This window comes from Hyperoodon ampullatus, assembly GCF_949752795.1.
Source record: "Hyperoodon ampullatus genome assembly, chromosome: 12".
Taxonomy (NCBI): Eukaryota; Metazoa; Chordata; class Mammalia; order Artiodactyla; family Ziphiidae; genus Hyperoodon; species Hyperoodon ampullatus.
This window is the reverse complement of record NC_136925.1, coordinates 37,297,400-37,321,357: the sequence shown is the minus strand read 5'-3', so window position 1 is coordinate 37,321,357 and position 23,958 is coordinate 37,297,400. Positions and strand designations below refer to the sequence as shown.

Sequence of the window (23,958 nt, the reverse complement as noted above, 5' to 3'; positions counted from 1 at the left end):
ATGTTTATTGATGTGTTTTCAGATTCCACATTAATGTTATAATAAACTAATTGAATTGATGTAGTATCAAAAAAGAATATCCATAAATCTGAAAAGACTCAAAATACTACTTTTTCCAACTACATATTTTTATAAACCTGTATAATTACATACTTTAATCAAAACAACTGCATAGTATTGAATGTGGAAGCAAATAAGATAACTCCATCTACTTCCCATTAAGCAGACCTTATAAAGATATTTGCAAAACCTGTACAGCAGTGCCGGTCTTCTCCCTAAATTGTTGTTGTTGTTGTCCTGGAAAATATAGTTATTTTTTACAAAAATACAGTTTTTGTGTTGACAGGTAATGGGTTTATTCTTGATATTTTAAAATGAATTGCTCTTTAGGATCCTTAGTAGGTCATACATTGTCTTCCCCAATGTAAAGTTTATTAGAGAAATTAAATAGAAAGGAGAATGTTAGAGGATGTTTTAAATTTGCTCCAACTACCAGTGTGTTTCTGTCAGCTGCTCTTACTCTTTCTGACCCTGGCCTGTGTTGGAGGAAAATTATTGCCCAGATTTCTTTCTCCCTATACTAAGTTCCCTTTATTTAGGGTTATACGACCTGGTTTACCACAAAGGTCGTCCTCAGGTATTTAATTGATAGCTTATACGGACTGATGCAGGCCCACATCCCCTTGTAGTACCTTATGGCTTTTGATTGATTATAATGAAACTGAGTAAGCATTAAATTTGCAGGTAGAAAAGCAATGCTTTTAGACTGAGGAAGCAGGTTTTCTTTAAGTTTCTAGAAAATACTTTCTCATCAACAGGTTACATTTATCAAGTAACAACTTTCTGTCAGTTGATGCATCAGTATTTTGTCTTTTATGATTTTGTATTGAGTGTGTCAGATGATGTGTGTGCTTTAACCAGACTGCTTAGAATTTTTATTTTACAGTTGCTTTCAAAGATACTGATTTTAATTAGATTTTGTGCAACACTGAAGTCTCCAAGAGATGCCCCCACCTCCATCACACACATTTGGGTCAGTTCATCGTTCACACTGAATTCTTGGGGAGAAAACCTGTTAAAAATTTTTCAAAAGGACATATTTTCTCTAATTTTTAACTGACTTTGATGCTTGTCATTTGAATAGATTCATAATGTTTATAGTAAGTGAATTTTAATGTCTAGAGCAGTGCTTTTCAAAATTTAACGAACATACAAATCACATATGTGTCTTGTTAAAGTGCAGATTTTGATTCTGATTCCATAGGTTTGCGTTGAGGGCAGAGGTTCTGCATTTTTAACAGGTTTGCAGTGCTGTTGATCCACCAGACCATGGGCTGAATAACAAGAGTTTAGAAAACAATGCAGATTTAAAAGTTAGTGTTGGACTTCCCTGGTGGCGCAGTGGTTGAGAATCTGTCTGCCAATGCAGGGGATACGGGTTCGAGCCCAGGTCCAGGAAGATCCCACATGCCGTGGAGCAGCTAAGCCTGCGCGCCACAACTATTGAGCCTGCACTCTAGAGTCCACAAGCCACAACTACTGAAGCCTGCGTGCCTAGAGCCTGTGCTCCACAACAAGAGAAGCCACTGCAATGAGAAGCCCATGCACCAGAACGAAGAGTAGGCCCTGCTCGCCGCAACTAGAGAAAAGTCTGTGTGCAGCAACAAAGACCCAACGCAGCCATAAATAAATAAATATATATTTAAAAAAAAGTTAGTGTTGTTTACAAAACCAAAAGGTTGTAAAGGATGATTCAGAAAATTGTTTTTGTGGGAATTTTTATATTATTTTTTGAATTCTGAGAGAGAAATATTATGCAATTGTAAAGTGTTAACTACTTTAAAACATGTAGATTTACTTTGCTTTCTTTTTCTGTTTACCAAAACAGGAATGAAAAAGGTATCTTCTTCATGGTTTTCTTAATTAGCTTCAAGGACATTTTTGATTCCTAAATCTGATTACCCTCCTGAGAAAATTATTTTATTTCTCTTTCCTCAGCTTTTATGTTAAAAAATTCAAACCTGTATTAGAAAGATTGAGAGTCCAACACCCACATACCTTTCACCTGGATTTGCCAATTGTTATTTTGCTACCTTTGCTTTATTTCTCTCTGGTTTTTTCTTTGATATTTCATTATTCCTATAGGCATTTTGCTTGTAAAGCTGCATTATAATCAAAAGGTTGCTCACAGTGTGTGCAGTTTTTAAAGAGGGAAGTTAGTAGTGTGACTCAGAAATTTAGTAACATCAGATGAAGAGAGTGGGCTCTTTAAAATGCTCAAGTCTATTGCATATCTATCCTAAAAAAAAATTAATGGAGTAAAAAAAACCCAGCAATAATTCGGTGTTTTTCTTTTTCTCTTAATAAAATGGTGCTAAACTGATTTATTTAGGTTTTGAAAAGAACAGAAATTTAAATTTTGAATCTTGACAGTGATTATTAGGGGTCAGAGCTCACATTTGGTAGGCAAAATTGGGTCAGCATTAAGGTAGGTGTTTCTGTGTAAAACACTGCTGAATGATTGTGACCACACAAACTTAGGTTTTTGGATCAAGGCACTCTGTCTTTCCTAAGGTGCATGGGAAGGCACTACCACTGGTCCTGACTATACTTGTAGGACTGACCACACCCTTTTTCTGATGGACAAGTTTTCTTACTAGGCCAAGAGCCACTGCTGTGTCTCTCTCTAAGGTACCATGTCCCTGCTCCTTCCACCGTGTGTTGATGACATAGATCTGAGGTAGCTTTCCTTGTTCTTAAGTGCACTTCATGGTCTCTCCTATGCTTCTGCTGCCTGTACTTCCCAGCTCTATATATTGGTGGCTGTCTTGAAGTATTTTATCAATAGTGTATTATATTATCTGTCTATCACGGTGGGACAGGTCACCAGAAATGTAGCAGCTTAAAACAGCACACATTTATTATCGCATAGTTTCTGTGGGTCAGGCTTACCTGGATCCTCAGCTTAGTGTCTCACAAGGCTGTAGTCAAGGTATTGACTGGCCTGTATTCTTGCCTCGAGACTTGAGAATCTGCTTCCAAGTTCACTCAGGTTGCTGGCAGAGTTCATTTCTTTGTGATTGTGGGACTAAGGGATATATCTTCTTGTTGACTGTTAGCTAGAGGCCGTACTCAGCACCTACAGGCTGCTTGAAGTTCCTTGCCATATGGATTTTCCCAGCATGGTAGCTTACTTCACTGAGTCAACAAAAAGAGCCTCTAGAGCTAGTCTGTTAGCAAGACCAGAGTTATATAACATGACATGACTTAATCACAGGAGTAGTAGTCCATAATCTCTGCCACATTTTTTTTAAAATTTTTAATTTATTTTTGGCTGCTTTGGGTCTTTGTTGTTGCGTGTGGGCTTTCTCTAGTTACGGCGAGCGGGGGCTACTCTTTGTTGTGGTGCACGGGCTTCTCATTGCAGTGGCTTCTCTTGTTACGGAGCACGGGCTGTAGGCATGCAGGCTTCAGTAGCTGCAGCACGTGGGCTCAGTAGCTGCGGCGCACAGGCTCTAGAGCACAGGCTCAGTAGTTGTGGCGCACGGGCTTAGTTTCTCCACGGCATGTGGAATCTTCCCGGACCAGGGATTGAACCCCTGTCCCCTGTACTGGCAGGCGGATTCTTAACCACTGTGCCACCAGGGAAGTCCCTTTGCCATATTCTTTTGATTAATGCAGATCACAGGTCCTACCTACACTCCAGGGGAAGGGATTACAGAAAGGTGTGGACACCAAGAGGTTGAGATCACAGAGGGTCACACATACTTAAAACTTTATGAAATAAGGTTTATTTAGTCATTAAATTTTGTATCAAATATTTATTGGAGTTAACATCTGCTTTCATCTCTGACAGAATAAGTGGATTGTATTTTTCCTCTAGTCATAAGCAGCTATAAAGCCAGACAAAGTATATGAAGTAGAGCTGTTTTCAGGCACTGGATGTAGAGAGAAAGAGAACAAACTAGGTGAGCCCCACATTTAGCCCATCTCTGTGCTTCAGGATAATTGGCTAACTATGTCATGGGGAGTGGAACTCAAGCAGAGCAAGGAAGTTCTACTGAACTGAGGGTGCAGAGATTGGAGTTCTGGGCTGCTGAAGCAGCTGGAACTTGTTAGGTTGTTGAAGAAGAGGGTACGTACAGAAGTATGAGTTCCCCAAGAGTGCTTGGCTGAGGGTTGGGCTGCACACATGTAGGTGATGTTCCTTAAGGCCTAGTAGAGAGTGCATGTTAGGGGGTTAAAAGTGGGAGAAATATCATAATACCTGGAGATGTTGGATTTCAAGAGTGGAGAAAGACCTAGTTAATATACCGGATATTAATCTTAGATTTCTGAAAGGCTGTGCTTTTGGAAAGGTTTGGCAAGTTATGGCCTGTGTGCCAAATCTGGCCCACTGACTGTTTTTATATGTCCTATGATCTCAGGATGGTTTTTATATTTGTTAGTGGCTGAAAAGAAATTAAAAGAAGAATAATATTTTGTGACATGTGAAAATGATGTGGAATATAAATTCTAGTGACCGTAAATAATGGATGGATGCAGCCAGCCATGTTAATTCATTTACATACTGCTTTTGGACTACAACAGCAGAGTTGAGTGCTTGCTATAGACATTGTATGGCCCATAAATAATACATTTACCATCTTGCTCTTTAAAGACAAAGTTTAACTCCTCTTACAGAGTAAGGATTGCTCTGGATCTGCCCTAATAAAGCCTAAAATTAAGCCTTTTTAAGATCAAGGAGACGCTCCAGGCAGAACAAACTCAACAAGAAAGACAGTATAATCTAGAATCCTTACACCATATTCACAGTGTTTAGCATACAATCGTCTATTACTAGACATGCAAATAAGCAGGGAAACTTGAACCATATCAAGGGGAAAAATGCTGTCAGTAGACATTGACCCTGAGATAACCCACATTTAGAATTAGCAAAAAATGAATTAAAGCAACTATTAAAAACTCAGTGACTTAAGATAACAAAATTGCAGAACTGAAAAGAACAGTATCTGAAATTAAAAGTTCACTGATGGACTTAACAGTGAATTGGAGATGGCATAAGAAAGCTTCTGTGAACTTGACAGATCCATAGAAATTATCCAATGTAAAGAACTGAGAGAAGAAAATTGGAGGGAGGTGGGGACAGAGTCCCAATGACTTCTAGGATAATATCAAGCAGTCTAACATACATGTAATTGGAGTCCTAGAAGGAAAGGAAGGAGGGCATGGGTCAGAAAGAAAATTTTAAGAAATATGATTTGACTCACATTTCCTGGTTTCAAAGCAACAGTAAACACAACTACATGGTACCAGCAACTAAAGTACAAGCAACGAAAGAAAAAAATAGATAAATTGGACTTCATCAAAATGAAATACTTTCTGTGCTTCAAAGGAAGTGAAAAGACAACCCACAGAATAGGAGAAAATATTTGCAAAATTATATATTTAATATGGTCTGGTGTCCCGAATATATAAAGAACTGTTAGAATTTAGTAATAAAAAGGTAAATAACCCAATTAAAAATGGAAAAAGGATTTGAGTAGACATTTCTCCAAAGAAGATATATAAATGGCCAGTAAGCATATGAAAGGAAACCAAGCATAATTATTTAGAGTTGCCAAGACATGGAGAAAACCTCAGTGTCCATCAACAGATGAATGGATAAGGAAGATGTGGTATATATATATACAATGGGATACTACTCAGCCATAAAAAAGAATGAAATTTTGCCATTTGCAGTGACATGGATAGACTTGGAGGGCATTATGCTAAGTGAAATAGGTCAGAGAAAGATAAATACTGTATGATGTCACTTACGTGTGGAATCTAAGAAATAGGATAAACTAGTGAATATGACATAAAAGGAGATTCACAGATATAGAGAACAAACTAGTGGTTACCAGTGTTGGGGGAGAGGAGACATAGAGGTGGGGGAAGTGGGAGGTACAAACTCTTGGGTGTTAGATAGGCTCAAGGATGTACTGTGCAACATGGGGAATATAGCCAGTATTTTGTAATAACTGTAAATGGAAAGTAACCTTTAAAAATTGTATAAAAATAAAAAATGAAAAAAACCCACAAAACCTCAGCATAATTAGTCATTAGGGAACTGCAAAGAAATACCTCAGTGAGTTACCCCTTCATGCCCACTAAAATAGCTATAATCAAAATGTTGGACAATAACAGGTGTTGGAGAGAGTGGGCTAATCGGTACTTTTCATATGTTACATGTTACTGTTGTGAATGTAGAATGCTGCAGCTGCTTTGGAGAACAATCTGGCAATTCCCTCAAATGCCATATGACCCACCAACTCCATTCATAGTTACATACACAAGGGAATTGAAAACATATGTCTACCCATCAACTTGTACATGGTGGTTCATAGCAGCTTTAGTCATAAGAACCAAGAAGTGGAAGCAATCCAGATGCTTATCAACTGATGAATGGATATACAAAATGTATATCCATACAATGGAATATAGTTTGGCCATGAGAAGGAACAGAGTACTGTTACATGCTATAGCACAGATGAACTTTGAAACATCATACCGAGCCTGAGCAAAAGGAGGCAGACTCAAAAGGCTGCACTTTATATGATTCATTATATGAAACGTCCAAAATATGCAAATCCATAGAGACAGAAAGTTGAATACTGGTTTTCAAGAGCTGGAGGGAGGACAGAATGGGGAGTGACTGCTTACAGATACGAGGTTGGTTTCTTGAGTGTTGAAAATATTATGTAATTAGATAGCAATTATATAATGGTTGTACAGCTTGTGAATAGAGTTGTCCCTGGGTGTCTGTGGGGGTTTGGTTCCATGACCCCCCTCCCCATAACAAAATCCGCTGGATGCTGAAGTCCCTTATATAAAATGGTGTAGTACAGTCAACCCTCTGTATCCACAAGTTCTGCATCCACAGATAAAACCAACTACATTTTGATCCGTGGTTGGTTGAATACATGGATGAAGAAGCTGCAGGTATGGAGGGCAACTGCATACTGAAAACTACTGAGTTGTAGTCTTTAAAATGGTCAACTTTAAGTGAATTGTATATGAACTATATCTCAATTTTTTTAAAAAGAAATAATGATGAATAATTTTGCAAATTTTGGGGAGAAATTCTGTGTGTTAAAAAAGGTCAGCAAATCTAAAGCAAGTAACTATATAGAAGACCACATCCAAGCACATCGTAAACTGCTGAAAACCAGTTATAAACAGAAAATCTTGAAAGCAGCCACCAAAAAAATGACACAAGAGAACAGTAGGTTAATGATGGGTGACTTCTCATCAAATAGTGAAGAACAGAAAAAATGGAATGATGTCTTAAAGCACTGGAAGAAGCTACAGGCAGGAATGAAGAACACTAGAAATGGTAAATAAGTGATAAATAGAAAAAATTACCTCTTTTAACTTCTTTAAAAGAGAAATGACAGTTTAAGGCAAGAATAATATAATTTTAAGGAAGGGTTAATAATGTCTGTAAGTAAAATATGTGGCCGCACGTATCTAAAGGATGAGGCCACTAAATCTTCAATTAGCTATGGGTCAAAGAAGAAATCACAAGGGAAATTTTTAAAATATTTCAAACTGAATGATAATGGAAACATAACATATTGAAGTTTGTGGGAGTCATCCTAAGCAGTGCTTAGAGGGAATTAAAAACTTTCTATAGTAGGAAAACATAATTTCTGATACCAGGAATGAAAAAATGGGATATTTCTACAGATCCTATAAACATTACTAGGATAGTAAGAAATATCATGAACAACTTTATGCCAGAAAATTTGACAAATGGACAAATTCAGTGAAAAGAAGAGGTAGCAGATATGAATAGCCCCTGAATATATGTAGAAGTTAGATTTGTAATTAAAAAAAAAAACCCTCACAAAGTAAAATTCCTTGCCTAGTTTCGTGATTGGTGAATTCTATCAAACGCATAAGGAATAAATAATGTCAATCTGTAGGCTTTTTCCAGAAATAGAAGGGGAGGGAATATTTCCCAATTTGTTTTACAGGCCAGAATAACTCTGATACCAAAACCTATTAAAGATATTTAAGGAAAATTGCAGACCAGTATTTCTAATGAACTTAGGTGCAGACACTCTCAAGAAAATACAAGCAAGTCGAATGTAGCAACATATAAAAAGGACAATACACCATGACCATGTTGAGATTGTCCCACAAATACAAGGGTGACTCAACTTCATTATCAATGAATCGATTTAATTCATTTCAGCATATTAGCAGAAAAAAGAGAAATCATGATTTGATGAATAGATGCAAAAAAAGCTTTTGACAAAACTCAGTACCCGTTTTTCATCAAAACTCTTAGCAAGCTTAGGAATAGAAGGGAATTGTCTCAATTTGACAAAGACTAAATATGAGAAGCCTACAGCTGAAATCATGCTAAATGGTGGTTTACTGAATGTTTCGCCCTAAGATCAGGAAAAAGGCAAGAGTGTCTGCTTTCACCACTTCTACCTAGTTTTGCTCTCCTGCAAGATACATATTCCTAAAAAGTACTGTGTTGTTAAAAATCAGAGGAAACCCCAAAACTTCATTAATGACAAATGAAAAAGATAGGAATCTAATAAAAGCACAATTTTACGTATGTTAAATGGTTAAGGAATACATAAGTACTACAATGAATATGGCACTCTATGTTGAAAAAGACTGGAAATTTGCTTGTTGAAATGAGCATTGGAAAGGATTGCAGCTTGTTAGTTATTGTGAAGTGATAGGAGGAAGGTTATCTGAAATCAGACAAAATTGTAACATAGGATGTGGATGAGTGTAGCTTATAGTATGATTTGAAGTAGTGGATCCATTTCTAAGGTGTGTGTGTTTTGTGTGTTCTGATGTGGTTTGGTTTAGCTGGGTGCATTTTTTGTCTTCACCTACTATTGTGGACAATGTTTACAAAAGTAAACATGAAATTTACATTGTTCAAATTGTTCCCTAATATATCATTCACTTTGGAACACATCCAGAAGATCTAAACAGACATATATATGCACACACACACATATATGTGTATATATATGAACAGATATATAATATATGTATGCTATGTATATGTATGTTCATATGGGAATAACCAATTAGCACATGAAAAGGTGCTCAGCATCATCAGTCATCAGGGAAATGTGTATTAAAAACCAAAATGAGATGTTGCTTCACACTCAGTAGAATAACTAAAATTAAAAATACAGTACCGAGAAAAAAGGAATTCCCTGGTGGTCCAGTGGTTAGGACTTGGCACTTTCACTGCCCTGGGACGGGTTCAATCTCTGGTCAGGGAACTAAGATCCCGTAAGCCATACAGTGTGGCCAAAAAAAAAAATTCTGACTACTAAGTTTGAGGAATGTAGTAACCAGAACTCTCTTACATTGCTGGAGGGAGTGTAAAATTGTACTTTCATCTTGGAAAATAGTTTGGCAGTTTTTAAATAAAGTTAGAAATAAACTTTCTTTATGACAACATTTCTATTTCAAGGTATATACTCAAGAAAAATGAAAACATGTTCTCAGAAGACTTATACACTAATGTTCATAGCAACTTAATAATAGTCAAAATTTGCATATAATCTTAATGTCTACTAACAGGGTTTTGGATTAACAGATGATGGTATATCCATTCAGTTGTACACTACTATGCAATAAAAAGAAACTAACTATGGATACATGCAGTAACAAACATGAATCTCAAAAGCATGCTAAGTGAAAGATGCTAGAGTACACAATACTGCACATTGTATGATTTTTTTTTTTTTTTTTTTGCGGTACGCGGGCTTCTCACTGTTGTGGCCTCTCCCGTTGCGGAGCACAGGCTCCGGACGCGCAGGCTCAGCAGCCATGGCTCACGGGCCTAGCCGCTCCGCGGCATGTGGGATCTTCCCAGACCGGGGCACGAACCGATGTGCCCTGCATCGGCAGGTGGATTCTCAACCACTGCGCCACCAGGGAAGCCCTGTATGATTCTTTTGATATGTGATTATATTATAGGCAAACCTAATCTCTCTGGTGATACAAATCAGATCGGTGGTAGCTGAGGTTCAAAATGGGGGAACTGATTGCACAGGGCACCAAGGAACTTTTTAGAAGGTGATGGTAATGTTCTGTATCTTGTTTGGGCTGACAGTTCCGCAGTATCAAAATTCATCTAACTGTATGCGTAAAATTTCTTCATTTGGCTGTATGTGAAATCATATCTCAGTAAAGTTACTTATTTTTAAAAGTTTATTGAGATGACACAGACTTGAGAACAGTCTTGGTCTCTGTCTTGTGGAGCTTTAAGAGTATGGTGACATAAGAAGATAAATGATATTATAGAGTTCAGTATAAGGACTTTGTGAACATGACCTAGACTTGGGGAGTGAGGGAAATTTCCTGAAGGAAGTGATACCAAAACTGAATCTGAATTTTGAGGAGGATTTTTTTGGTGGGTAGGCATGTAGGTGGTTGAGAGATAGGCAAGGAGAGTGTGCCAGGCAGAAGAAATAGTTTGTGTAAAGGAACAGAAAAGAGAGTATGGCTGAAAGAATGTCTGAACAGATGACATATTCAGGATCGTTGGAGCAGAGACTGTATGTGGGAGAGAAGGGAAAGAGAATGGAGTATGTGAAATGCGAGTAAGAGATTATGCTGGAGAGGTTAGCAGAGAGAGAAATCATTCGAATGTTGAAAGCATTAGAAGTTTGATTGTATCCTAAAAGTAGAGCAGAGCAGCTGAGTGAGAAGACCAGATTTGCATTTTAGAAAGATCACCATGACTCCAAATGTGAAAAATGAATTAAAGAGGGTAAGGTTTTGGGCATGGGATCCAGTCACGAGGTTTTTCAGAAATTTCACATAGTTGTTAATTTGTACTAGGAAAGTGGCATTGGGAATGTTGAAAGTGAATGGATTCAGATCTATTTAGGATGTAGATTCAACAGAACTTGATTGGATGTGGGAGATGGGGAGAAGGAGGAATCAGCAGTACATGGGAAATGTTTTTTTGTTTTGCTCTATTGTCATAATAGAGCTTGTAATATTATTATTAATAGACTGAAAAGGCTTTTTTTTCCCACTAACTTTGTAAGTAGTTTCAGTGTTTCGTTTAGTGTTATTTGGTTATCTCTAATGCGTCTGGACATACTCCAGACTGCCTGGATTAATATTTTAATTAAAGGACACAGGTAATAATATATAAGTAAATGGAACCTTTCAGGAAAAAAGTGAAATTAGATCTAGTTTATTAGGATTCTGACTTGGAAGATTAATGAAAGCAAGTAAACATGGTGTTAAAGTCGCTGCCTTTATTTGCAAGAATTTGGACTGAAAAGATACGCACTTAAACACAACTGCTCATGTATATGAGAAGAGATTTAGAAATGTAATGTAACAAATCAAGATTCTGCTTGTAATTTTATTGTGAAGCTTTCAAAAAAAGATTTCCCACCCCAGCCCAAGCTAATCATGGAAAGAAGAGCATTTCATGAGTAGAAGCTGTGGGGGCTTTGGTTGAGACATCTGACACTGTATTCATTGCCACAATTAATTCAACTGCTGTGGCTGCCTAAGCAGTTATCTCCGTTTTTCTGTTACTGCTCTCATGCTTCCCCTGAGTTCATTTCATTAAAGAGTTCATCTGGAGATAGGGCATTCTCTGTTGAAGGGTAGGTGTACAAACATGCACTCTCTTAACAGACCCCCTCTTTTGCTATAAAGACTAGGCATTTGGAATTGTCAGCTATCAATTATAGGTGTCAGCATTGGTTAAGTTTAGAAACCTGCAAAGCAGTGGAAGTCTGGGAAAAGCAAAACCTCAGTAACTTCTCTGGTTACAAGAGCCATTGAAGGAATTAGCAGCCTATGCTGATGCAACACTAAAAAAAGGCGGGATTTTTTTCCTCCTGATTTTTCAAACCAGTGGTTTGAGAGATCCTAACTCCTTTTTTTCATAATCAGCTTGTATACAATTTTAAGAAATTCTAATGGTATTTAAGCTTAAATAGGTCATAAATTAAAGTACATGAAGACAATATGAAGACAATATTTTCTTTGGAATATGAACTTTTATATTTTCTGCCACTCATTCATAACCAAAGTGGATAATTAGCAGTGTAGTGAACTGTACAACAGGGGTCCCCAGCCTGTTAGGAACCGGGCCGCACAGCAGGAGGTGAGTGGCGGGCAAGCGAGCGAAGCTTCATTACCCCCTGAACCACCCCCCCCACCTACCCAAATCCCTTCCCGGAAAAACCGGTCCCTGGGGACTACTGTACAATAACTGAAAAAGCCCGTCTAGACTTCCCTGGCGGTCCAGTGGCTAAACTCCGCCCTTCCACTGCAGGGGATTCAGGTTCTATCCCTGTTTGGTTGGGGAGCAAAGATCCCACATGCTGCACGGCCTAAAGTAAAAAATAAAGAAAGCATTGGTCTGAAAAAGCCCTTCTAATTTTATAGATCAAGTATAACAAAATTAAAATTTTCTTAAATCATAATACTAATCATTATCATATTGCTAATCCATTTGACTGTAATAGAATTGATATGATGTACACTTAATTGTTTGTCCCAGTCAGGAATCCAGGGTAAATCCCTTCAGTCTAGCTAATTCAAAGCAAATACAGCTGATTGTAAAGTTGCTTAAGGCAGGGACACTCTCTCTGCTGTCCATATCCTCTCTCATCTTTTAGTTTTATCTGTCCCTCATATTCTCCTTTTGCCTTTTCATTCTTAACACATTTTATATTTTCTCCTATTCTTTGCCTTTGTGTGCCTGTGTTTGAAAGCATCCATCTTAATTCTTCATGGACTTCTAGTTCAAGAGCACCATGAAACTGGAATCCATTTGTACCTAGAGAGACAATTTGATTGTCTCAGCTGTTTACTTCTGCTCTAGGCAACTGTGACCAGCGGGTAGTTATATAGTGGCTTACCATTTACTCAGCAGAAACTGTGAGGCTGGATTCTATGAAAATAGAAGGACGTGTGACTGATTATTTGCGTTTAAAAAATATGCTTTAGGAGATAGCCATAGGTAGTCAAGTGCCTTTTCCTTTGGTAGGAGGGCATCTATGGTAAATTTCCTAATCATTCAGGAGCTTTCCATGACTTGGATAATTGAATGTTGTCTATTAATAACATGAGTAGGCTATAACTCATGCTATTTTCTACCATTATTATTTGACTCCATTTTTATTAAAGGACTTATAGAACAATGTCTTTTTTTGGTAAGATAATGTTCGAATATAATCATTAAGTACATATTTAGGTCTTAGGGAGGAAGTGGTATTGCATGGTGGTTTAAGAGCTGGGACTGTTGAGTCACACTAATTCTAGCTCCACCACTAGCAAGCTGTACAATTCTATCCACTCCCAGAGCTTTATTTATATATTTTTTATCTGTAAAATAGCAATAACAATAGTGTTTACCTCAAGAGTTGTTAGGAAAATTAAATGATTTAACCCATATTAAAGTCTTAGTACAATGTTTGTCACATACTAAGTGTTCAATTAGAGTTAGCTATTATTGTTAATATCTTTCTTTTGTTTGGTGAAAAGTACATGTCATCTCATTTACATAACTGCTTATTTGTCCAATGATCATTGCCTCAACTGCCTAAAAGATTCAGTGAAGGTAAAGAATGTAAATTTAGCTATTTGACCTTACATTTTAACAGCTTTGTTAAGCTCTGATTCACCTAAAGGAAACTATGCATGTTAAAAGTGTACACTTTGATAAGTTTATACTGCAGTTTATATATTTGTTTACCTGTTGACACTTAGGTTGCTTCCTGTGTTGTTACTGCTACAAATAAAGCTGCTGTGAACATTCATGTACAAGTCTTTGTGTAGACATATGCTTTTATTCCTCTTAAGTAAATACCTAGTTGTAGAATGACGGGATCAGATGGTAGGTGTCTGTTTGCTTTTTTAGAAGAAACTACCAAACTGTTTTCCACAGTGTTTGTACCATTTTACATTTCCATCCACATTCTTGCCAATACTAGGTATGGTCAGTCAAAAAGCTATTTTTAAAATTCTTGCTCTTTCATATCTTTTTTCATGTTGTATAAATGCATACCATATCACATAAGGATTACTTGGAAAAAGTGAAGAATATGCCAGACAGCTAAAGATTTTTAAGTTAATTTAAAAAAGTATTTGGAGTTATACTAAAATCTCTTTATTGCAAAGGTAAGAGGTGGTTTGCTTAAAATATTGGAAAATTGCAGGAGATAACAGTTCTTTGAAGAGCTAATTTTGTAATGTGTGTACCTGTTTTATATGTGTATTTTTTCTTCCTTTGATAGAGTTTTCCAGAAAAGGACCTTCTGCACTGTCCATCTAAGGATGTAATTGAAGCTCATTTTATGTCTTGTGTGAAAGAAGCGGATGCTTTAAAGCACAAAAGTCAAGTAATCAATGAAATGCAGAAAAAAGATCACAAGCAGCTCTGGATGGGTTTACAAAATGGTAAATATAGCAACGTTTAATTTCATAATACCACATTATGAAGTATGAAGTAACTATAATCCTGTGAGTAATTGGTACATCTTAGGGTTGGTGGTACAAGTTTAAATTCCAGCCTCTGTGCACAGAATTTCACAAAGAAGCTACCTTTGGTCATACTTTTCTTACATTGTACCCTTCTAGCACCCCTCTCTTCCTGGATTCCCTAGCATTAGACAGATTGCTTTGCCCATAATATAAGATAGTATAAACTTCCTGTGTTTAGCTTCTGGAAAAAGTGCCCTTAGTCCTAGTCACGATCCTTCTGGAATTGCAACTGAATACCCTGTGTATGTACCGAAATACCTCCGCCTGGGTAGGGCACAATCTCTTAAGTCTCTGCTTTCTCAGAACAGGAAGCCTTGCTTTTTGCTCAGATTCTCTCTCTCCTGGCTGAGATTTAGAAAAGAAAATACACTCAAGGAAAAAGCTGAGGGGAATCTGCAATTTACTGATGTATTCTTCTTCTCTTAGCCATCATAGTTCCTTAATCTTGCCTGCATTGATTGCCCTCCAGTGCCTACACACAGTTCTGTATGCAGGCAGTTCTCACTTTGCATGGGTCAAATATGCATGAATTTCAGTTAACATGCTTTAGTTAAATAATGCCAGTTCCCCAACAATGTGGCTCAAATTTCATTGGTCATGGTGTATTAACTGTGAATAATCACATAAAGTACAGTTACGTAAGAGTTAGCTCTTCGGTTCAGTCATTATGTAACAACAGATACACGTCATGATCAGTGACCGGTCACTTTCTTTGAGTGTCTATCAGTGAATCGTCGTTATGCTGCTGTTACTTAATTCACTCACAGACAGCAAAGCATGCAGTTGTGTTGCCTCCTTGTGTCCATTGATAAGCCCGCATAACATTTTGTAAAACTGGATAATTGAAAGAGGGAATTAGCCAAGAAAGATGAAAATGTAGCAAAGAAACAAAAAGTGATAATGCTGGAAGTGAAATTTGAATAGAAGGTAGTGGAATTATAGAAGACATAGCTAACTGTGGGGCTGTTGACACTACCACCATTTGAGAGACTTTAGATATGCCGCCCCAGGAGCTTAGTGAAGGCAAACTCTTCCACACAAATGAGGGAAGTGGTTGTGATGAAAAGGATGAAGTTATCCCAGAGGGAGTGATACTGGCAAAAATATCACATTAAAGGAACAGGGATATCTCATGGTGTTGAAAGTGCAGGTAACATGCTTGAAGTTGATCCAGACTTAGAAAGGAGTATGATAATTTGCCAAGGTTTAGGAAAGATGCTTGCTTGTAAGAAAGCAGGCACTATTCAAACTGTGCTTAAGATTTTTACAAATAAAGCACTTTAATTCTCCATGTTTCTCATGCTTTAATTAGTGTACTGTTAAACACAGTACTAAATAAATATTAGTTTTATTTACTTTTTTCATTTTCCTGTACATTTATAACCATCAGAGTTTTTAATATTTTGACAATTTTCTAAAAGATCACAAAACAATCATAAATTTTCCCATTAACTCTTAAGATCACTTTGCATGGTTTTATGTTGCATGGTCATTTTTCCAGTCCTGCACTACTGTGCAAAGCAAGGACTGTCTGTATTTTGTCCATCTTCGATAGTTGTTTTTGGACAAGGAGTTGGTACAATATAAGCTGCTCTTTCATGGCAACAACTAGAATAAGAGAAGACCCCTCTTTTCCCCTTAAAAAATTTTTTTTTCAAATGTGATACAGTTTTATCTTTTGGACTGTATCATTACCATTTCACAGAGTTGTCTGTAGTTATTTAGTATTTATTAAACTTTCATTATGCAAAATACAGGGCATTATCTGTGACTTCATTAGTACAAAAGGTACGTATTTTATGACAGTGTGTCCTGTAAATTAAATTTTCACATTTCTTTTAAGTTTCTTAGATTTGACCCAAGTTACATGGAGTTGCTCCTTAGTTTCATATTTGTACCTCTGATCTTTCTCAATTAGGTTGTAAGGTTTGTAAAAGGAAGGCACCAGGCCTTTCACTTCATTTCTATTACTGAGTACACATATTCTTATTAAGTGATCAAAAGAGTTTACAACCCCTTAAGAAGGTGTACTTTTTCCTTTTCCTGGCTGGCTATTTGTAGATGAAGTGACATTTTAGGAGGCTTGTGAATAAGAGGATTGCTTAAATGGAAGAAGACAGGAATGTTCTAAAGAGAGAAGAGATCTGAGAGTAATTTGTCTTCAGAATTTAAGTAAATAATTTAGATGAACTTTTAAGTAGATGTTCTTGAAATCTATTGTGAGCATGGTGAGTCAGCTATAGAGAGCCCAGGGATTCAGCAGAGGATTCTAAAATGATTGAACTGTTTCAGTTGGGGCATTAGAGGATTAGTTATGGAGGGTGGTGGGTAAGAGTTGTGGAAATAACAAAGGTGTGGTTTTTAGTCTCAGCTCTTCTGGTAGCTCCTTAGGGCAAGTCACTCAATCCCTTTTAGCTTCAGTTTCTTTATCTGTAAAATAAGAGAATATCTGCTATGTTTTCCTATAAATGTTTTTAGAAGCTTTAACGAAACACTAATACAGTTTATGTGAAAGTGTTTGAAAGGAAGTAAAGCTGTCTTGATAAAGAGAATTATTGAGAAGTCACTTTGAGACTCTAGAACAGGAGTTGGCAAAAAGTGTGGTCATGAGCCAGCTACCTGTTTTTGTAAATAAAGATTTATTAGAACCCTGCCACAACAATTCATTTCTGTAACATCTGTGGCTACTTTCATGCTACAACAGCTGAGTTAAATAGTTGTGATCAAAAAAACAAACAACCCAGGGCTTCCCTGGTGGCGCAGTGGTTGAGAGTCCGCCTGCTGATGCAGGGGACACGGGTTTGTGCCCTGGTCCAGGAAGATCCCGCATGCCGCGGAGCGGCTGGGCCCGTGAGCCATGGCCACTGAGCCTGTGCGTCAGGAGCCTGTGCTCCGCAACGGGAGAGGCCACAACAGTGAGAGGCCCGCGTACCGCAAAAACAAACAAAGAAACAAACAAAAAAACAACCCAATCCAAAAATGGGCAGAAGACCTAAATAGACATTTCTCCAAAGAAGACATACAGATGGCCAACAAACACATGAAAGGGTGCTCAACATCACTAATCATCAGAGAAATGCAAATCAAAACTACAATGAGGTATCACCTCACACCAGTCAGAATGGCCATCATCAAAATGTCTACAAACAATAAATGCTGGAGAGAGAGTGGAGAAAAGGGAACCCTCTTGCACTGTTGGTGGGAATGTAAATTGATACAGCCACTATGGAGAACAGTATGGAGGTTCCTTAAAAAACTAAAAATAGAACTACCATATGACCCAGCAATCCCACTACTGGGCATATACCCTGAGAAAACCGTAATTCAAAAAGAGTCATGTACCACAATGTTCATTGCAGCACTATTTACAATAGACAGGACATGAAAGCAACCTAAGTGTCCATCAACAGATGAATGGATAAAGAAGATGTGGCACATATATACAATGGAATATTACTCAGCCATAAAAAGAAATGAAACTGAGTTATTTGTAGTGAGGTGGATGGACCTAGAGTCTGTCATACAGTGAAGTAAGTCAGAAAGAGAAAAATACCATATGCTAACACATATATATGGAATCTAAAAAAAAAAAAAAAAGGTTCTAACGAACCTAGAGGCAGAACAGGAATAAAGACACAGAGGTAGAGAATGGACTTGAGGACACGGGGAGGGGGAAGGGTAAGCTGGGATGAAATGAGAGAGTGGCATGGACATATATACACTACCAAATGTAAAATAGATAGCTAGTGGGAAGCAGCCGATTAACACAGGGAGATCAGCTCATGCTTTGTGACCACCTAGAGGGGTGGGATAGGGAGGGTGAGAGGGAGACGCAAAAGGGAGGGGATATGGGGATATATGTATATGTATAGCTGACTCACTTTTGTTATACAGCAGCAGCTAACACAACAATGTAAAGCAATTATACTCCAATAAAGATGTTAAAAAAAAAAAGTCAAAAAAAAGTAGTTGTGAAAGAGACCATGTGGCCCACAGCTTAAAATATTTACTCTCTAACCCTTTTAGAAAACATTTGCCAGCCTATAGAAGGTTGATTAAACCAACAGCTTGTATTTATCATTGATCTAAAGCATGACTCACAGCGTCACACATTCAGAACTTGGTATAACTTAACATATCAGACTTAGTCTAATAACTGCCTTCATTGCTATTTTTTGTATATAAAAAAATATTTTTTTTTCTAAAATTCCTTTTTTCCTATTTTTGTCTTAGCTTATATTCTTGCTTGGATATATGACTATTTTAAAGTTATTTTTATTAATTTAACTTTTATTAAGTTACTTTTCAAATTGAGTTTCATTAAATCCAACTTAAAATGGTATGTGGTTAAAATATATTTTGTTCCTTCTTTTAGCTATAAATTATTTTTGTAGCTCTTATGTTTGTTTTTATTGGTACTGCTAATGATTAAGTTTACACACTCAAAATCCTACATGTGGTATCCTGTGGAGACCTTGATAGTTTATTTTCTACTTTTTTAAATTGAAATATACATTTAGAAAATCTTTGGTTGGGTAGAGGTTGTTTGTAGAAAATATATTTTGGGGTAAAATGTTGAATGTTACCTACATTAAGGTAAATTGGTGAAAGGTGGGTATAGTAGTTCATTCTGTTCCTTCTGCCTAGAATAACCTTTCCCTCCCTTTTTGTCTATTTAATTCTTACTTAATGTTTTAATGCTCATCTGTCTTGTCACCCTCTAAGTGAAAACTTCCCTGTTTCAATTTTTTTTTTAGCCAACAAACTATTTATTGAACATCTAATATGTGCTTGACACTATGCTAGGAGCTAGTGATCATCCAGCAGTGATAGAACAAACATGAATCCTGTTTTTGTGAAGCTACAGCCAAGTGGAGGCAGATCTATTTATATTTTCATGCTCTCACGGCTCCTTGTCCATTCATATGCATTCTTGCTCTCATAATTCACTCTCTGGTATAGTTACGGTTTATGTATTCTGCTAGAATATAAATTTCTCTTGGCTAGAGTGTATCATGCATCTTCTGTATCCCCAGCACCTAGTATATTCTTAGGCATAGAATGGACAAAATAAATATTGACCGAGTGACTCCTTTATTTTAATCCTATCTAGTACAACAAGGAAATACTGTTAACAGCTTTTTATAACTAGATTAATACTAGTATAAAATTGAGGAAGTACCTTTAAAATTTTTAATTATGGAAGTGGATTTTATGTTTAAGAATTTTTCCATACAAAAGAAAGTCTTACAGATCTGTTAGGGCAAAGACATTTCACCTGTTGGTTAGTGTAATTGTAAACTGGTCAGAATTGAGACAAAGCAGATGGTAAATTTATTTCATTCAGAACTGCACCTGTACAGCATAGCAACTAAACAATTTAAACAATTTTTGAATACTTTCAAATGCTAATTTTAATTTTTCAGATCTCTGTGAAAGAGAAATAAGAAAAGCTTTTGAAACCAAGAAAGCTCATTTAAGACATACTGTGCCTTTCAGTGTTTTTTATGGGTTTTCATTTTAGATATAAGAGTATTTAACCTCCCTGTGAAACAAAGGTAATGACCACAAAAAAAGAGAAGAAAGTAGCATTTTTATTATTTATGAGGCACTTGTCACTATATTTGCACGCTATTTTCTATTAAATGTCAGGAGGTTTTTCTTATAAGCTAGAGATTTGAGGAAACCTCTAAAAAATATTTTTAACATAATATATGACTTAGTTTTCAGCTTTGGTTTTCTGAGTATACTAAACAAGAAAAGATGGCATCAAATAAATTCCATAGACCTTCAAATAAATGCAAGTTTTCACCGTTAAATATTGAAAATTTCCATTGTTTATAAAGTATGGTTAATCCTTTTGAGCTAAGTAATTTTTTAGAGAAATCAATTATTTGGTAGCGTACCATTTTAACTTAAAACTGGTTTTTAAGAGGAAATAGTGGTTAGCTTAAGATGAATTTTATGATAAGTCATAGCATTTTGAAAATACTTTTGTTTGGTGGGTGATGCAAAAGAAACACAATGCTTCTAACTGGCTTATATGATAGAGACAGTTGGGTTGTGATTGCATTGCTTTGTTTTTATCAGTTGCAATATAGTAGTATAAGTAATGGACTGAGAATCTCTTGGTCCGAGAAGGAGCATTGGATCATTAACATATGCTCCAAAGGAGCATTGATCTTTCTTTGCTTATCTCCTATTGGTTGTGTGGCCATGGCAGATCACTCTTCTGAGATGGAGTTTCCTTACAAATGTCAAGGTGATGATACCTCACAAGACTCAGATTCAAAGACTGTCCAGTGGTAATCACTTACACCTGAATTCTGGTGATTAGATATTCTTGATTCCAGAGGATTTCCTGGAAGAATAATTATTGTTTATTTCTCTCTCTCTCTCTCTCCCCCCCCCCCACCTCCCTCCCTCTCTCTCTCTCTCTCTCTCTCTCTGTGTGTCTCTCTCTCTCTCTCCCTCCCTCCCCGTCTTTCTCTCTCTACCTCTCCCTCTTTCCCTCTCTTCCTCCCTGGTCCTTTCAAGCAGGACTTAGGTAAAAGGCAATAGATAACTTTCTAAAAATAAATGTGGTGTCATAGAAAGACTACTAAAACAGAAAGACAAGATATTTTTGGACTTAACTCTGTATCTTGAAGCTTCCATTTCTGTGCTGTTATCACGGTGTCAGTACTGTTCTAATGTGTAGGTGATGTGGAAGGAGATTCCTAAGTAGAACTGTCAATAGGAAGCATAAGTATTCTTCTTGAACCTTTTGTCTCAGTGAAAGGTCACTATTTGGTAAGCTTCCTTTCTTTAGAAAAACTCAGATGTTTATCAGTCATGAGAACACCGGGATCACATTGTATAAATAAGAGCAAAGAAAATAGTGTAATGAGCATCCACATACCTATCACCCATCTCAGCAGTTATCAGTATATGGTCCGTCTTTTTCATCTGCTCTCACCCCTCCCCCACTTTGAGTTTATAGAAATTTTCATTCTTTAATCTAGCGCTACGAATATTACTCACAAATTTATATTCTTCACAGACTTTATGCTCTGTTATTTAATCAAGTCTTGGAAAGAACAATCATTATACGAGAGTTATGCCCAGATCCTGATAGTATGGATTAGCCAATTATAAGAATCTACCACATGCCAGGCACTGTGCTAGGCATAGGGGGCGCTGGGGTGAGTATGACAGCCATGGTTCCTTCCCTCAGAGTTCACATTCTGGTGGGGGAGGCAGACATTAAACAGATAGTCTTTAAATAATTATTACATTTGTATCTTGAGTTATAGAGGAAGGGATAGAGAGCAGTGTGGTTGTGATGAAAGTGTTCCAGGCACAGGGAATGATGTGGGTTAGGCTGAGAAGGAGAAAGGAGCTTAGTAAATTTTAGGGGCTCTAAGAAGGCTATTCTTTTTTTTTTTTTTTTTTTTTCAAAATCAATATTTTATTTAAGGGGTACTTTTACTTCCTTTAAACAAATCTTTAAAGCCATGTTACTTGGACTTCCCCCTTCAAGCCTCTTGTGGTTCTTCTGTGTTTAATCAGTGGTTCTCCAAGGCCTCAACTTTCTTTATAAGGCTCCAGAAGGCTATTCTGACTAGAGCACGGTGATCAAGATTGAGAGTGGCAAGTAGATAACACTGCACATTGGATAGAGGACCCTATCTATTCAGGGTCTGGTAGGACATTTTAGTGATATTGAACTTAATCTCCAGGAGTGAGGTGAGGTAGATAGGGGACTGCTGAAAGATTATAAGCAGGGATATAAAGGAATCAGATGTTCTTTTTTAAGTTATCTCTGACTACTGTATGGTTAATGAATTAGAAGGGAACAAATATGGAATTAAAAGGCCAAGTATGAGTCCATTCCAGTGGTTAGGTAGCAGATGAATTTTTCTGACTACAGGGCAGTCTTGAAGGTAGAGAGAAGTGGGCGGTTTTGAGAAATATTTGAGATGTAGACTTGCTAGGACTTAGTATTTGGTTGAATATGGTGGGTAATAGAATGAAAACTGTCATAGTTGGTTCCCAGACATTTTAGAAACTGTTGAGTGTGCCTAACTACACTCATCCAGCTTATAGACACCCAGAAGGTGATCTTTATCGTTACATTAAGATAAATCATTTTTTTGGTATCCAGTACCTTAATACTGTCATAAAAAGAAACATGGTCACTTTGATGCTATAAGTATTTTTAAATTTATGCTGATTTCTACTAATTATTGTTTTACTTTCTGAATGCTCAAAAACATTCTAAAACTCTGCTAAAGATTGACGTCAGGCTTACCAGTTGATAAAATCCATTCATATTTTTAGGTTGAAACATTTGTCTGTCTGCTGACCTCAGGCACCTCTCTCGTTTTCCATTGTTTCATAAGATTATTGGCATTGGTTTTGTAATCCTATCTTTAGGTTCTTTTAGTGTCCTCTGAAGTAATTTTCCTTTGTCTGAAGACTTGCATTAATTTAAAGCAGAGTACCTACTGTTATGTCTGAATCTTTGAAGCATCATTTTTATTTTAGCTAAGTTTTCACACTTTCTTCTTTGAAAATCATTCTCTTGTTGAAGAAAATGGAAACTAAACAGAAGTTGGATAGTTTAGCTTTCTCTCTGTCACCTCTTAATATGATAACCATCTTTCCCAATAATGTTCTCCATGCGTTCGTTCTTTCTTTGCCAAACATGGTTTATAAAGCTCGTTTTGTTTTTCCTCCCTTTTTTTTTTTTTAAATAAACCTCATCTTGTGCTTGGTGTTGACCTTCCTGCCACTCTTCTTACATACTTACATACTCCTTTTATTAGTCAGTATCCTCCAGAGAAATAGAATGAATATACACACGCACATACACACACACACACACACACACACACACACACACACACACACACACACACACACACACAGATTTATTATGAGGAACTGGTTCATGTGATTTTGGAGTCTTAACAAGTCCCACAATCTGCCCCCTGCAAGCTGAAGACTCAGGAAAGTCAGAGGTGTAATTCACTCTGAGTTTCAAGGCCTGAGAACCAAGGATGCTGCTGGTATAAATCCCAGTTCAATGGTAGGAAAAGATGAGATGTCTCAGCTCAAGCAATGGGGCAGGAAAAAGTGGGGCAGATTGCTGTTTCCTCTGCCTTTCCTTTTGTTCTCTTCAGGTTCTCAACTGATTGGACGATGTCCACTCACATTGGGGTGGGCAGTCTACTGAAATGACACATATTCATATGCTAATCTCATCCCAAAACACCCTCACAGGCACACCCAGAAATAATGTTTAATCTGGGCATCTGTGGCCAGTCAAGTTGATGCATAAAATTAACCATCACATGCCTGCTATAACTTGGTTCATCTTTTATGAGTGTCATTTTAATGTTAATTCATTGAACAGTT

At 37.0% G+C, this 23,958-nt stretch overlaps 1 protein-coding gene across 4 annotated transcripts in view; it reads left to right on the top strand.

Annotated features, from left to right (window-relative positions):
- Window positions 1-23,958, top strand: part of ATG5 (autophagy related 5) — a gene marked incomplete at both ends in the record, with an annotated part of 121,503 nt that overhangs the window by 20,015 nt on the left and 77,530 nt on the right. For 3 of the 4 annotated variants that reach the window (XM_079716512.1, XM_079716513.1, XM_079716514.1), the window contains one exon: window positions 14,310-14,472. The exons of the other annotated variant lie outside the window; for it this stretch is intronic. In XM_079716512.1, the coding sequence (XP_079572638.1) occupies window positions 14,310-14,472 (163 nt within the window). The remainder of the gene's footprint in view (window positions 1-14,309; window positions 14,473-23,958) is intronic. 4 annotated transcript variants of the gene reach the window in all.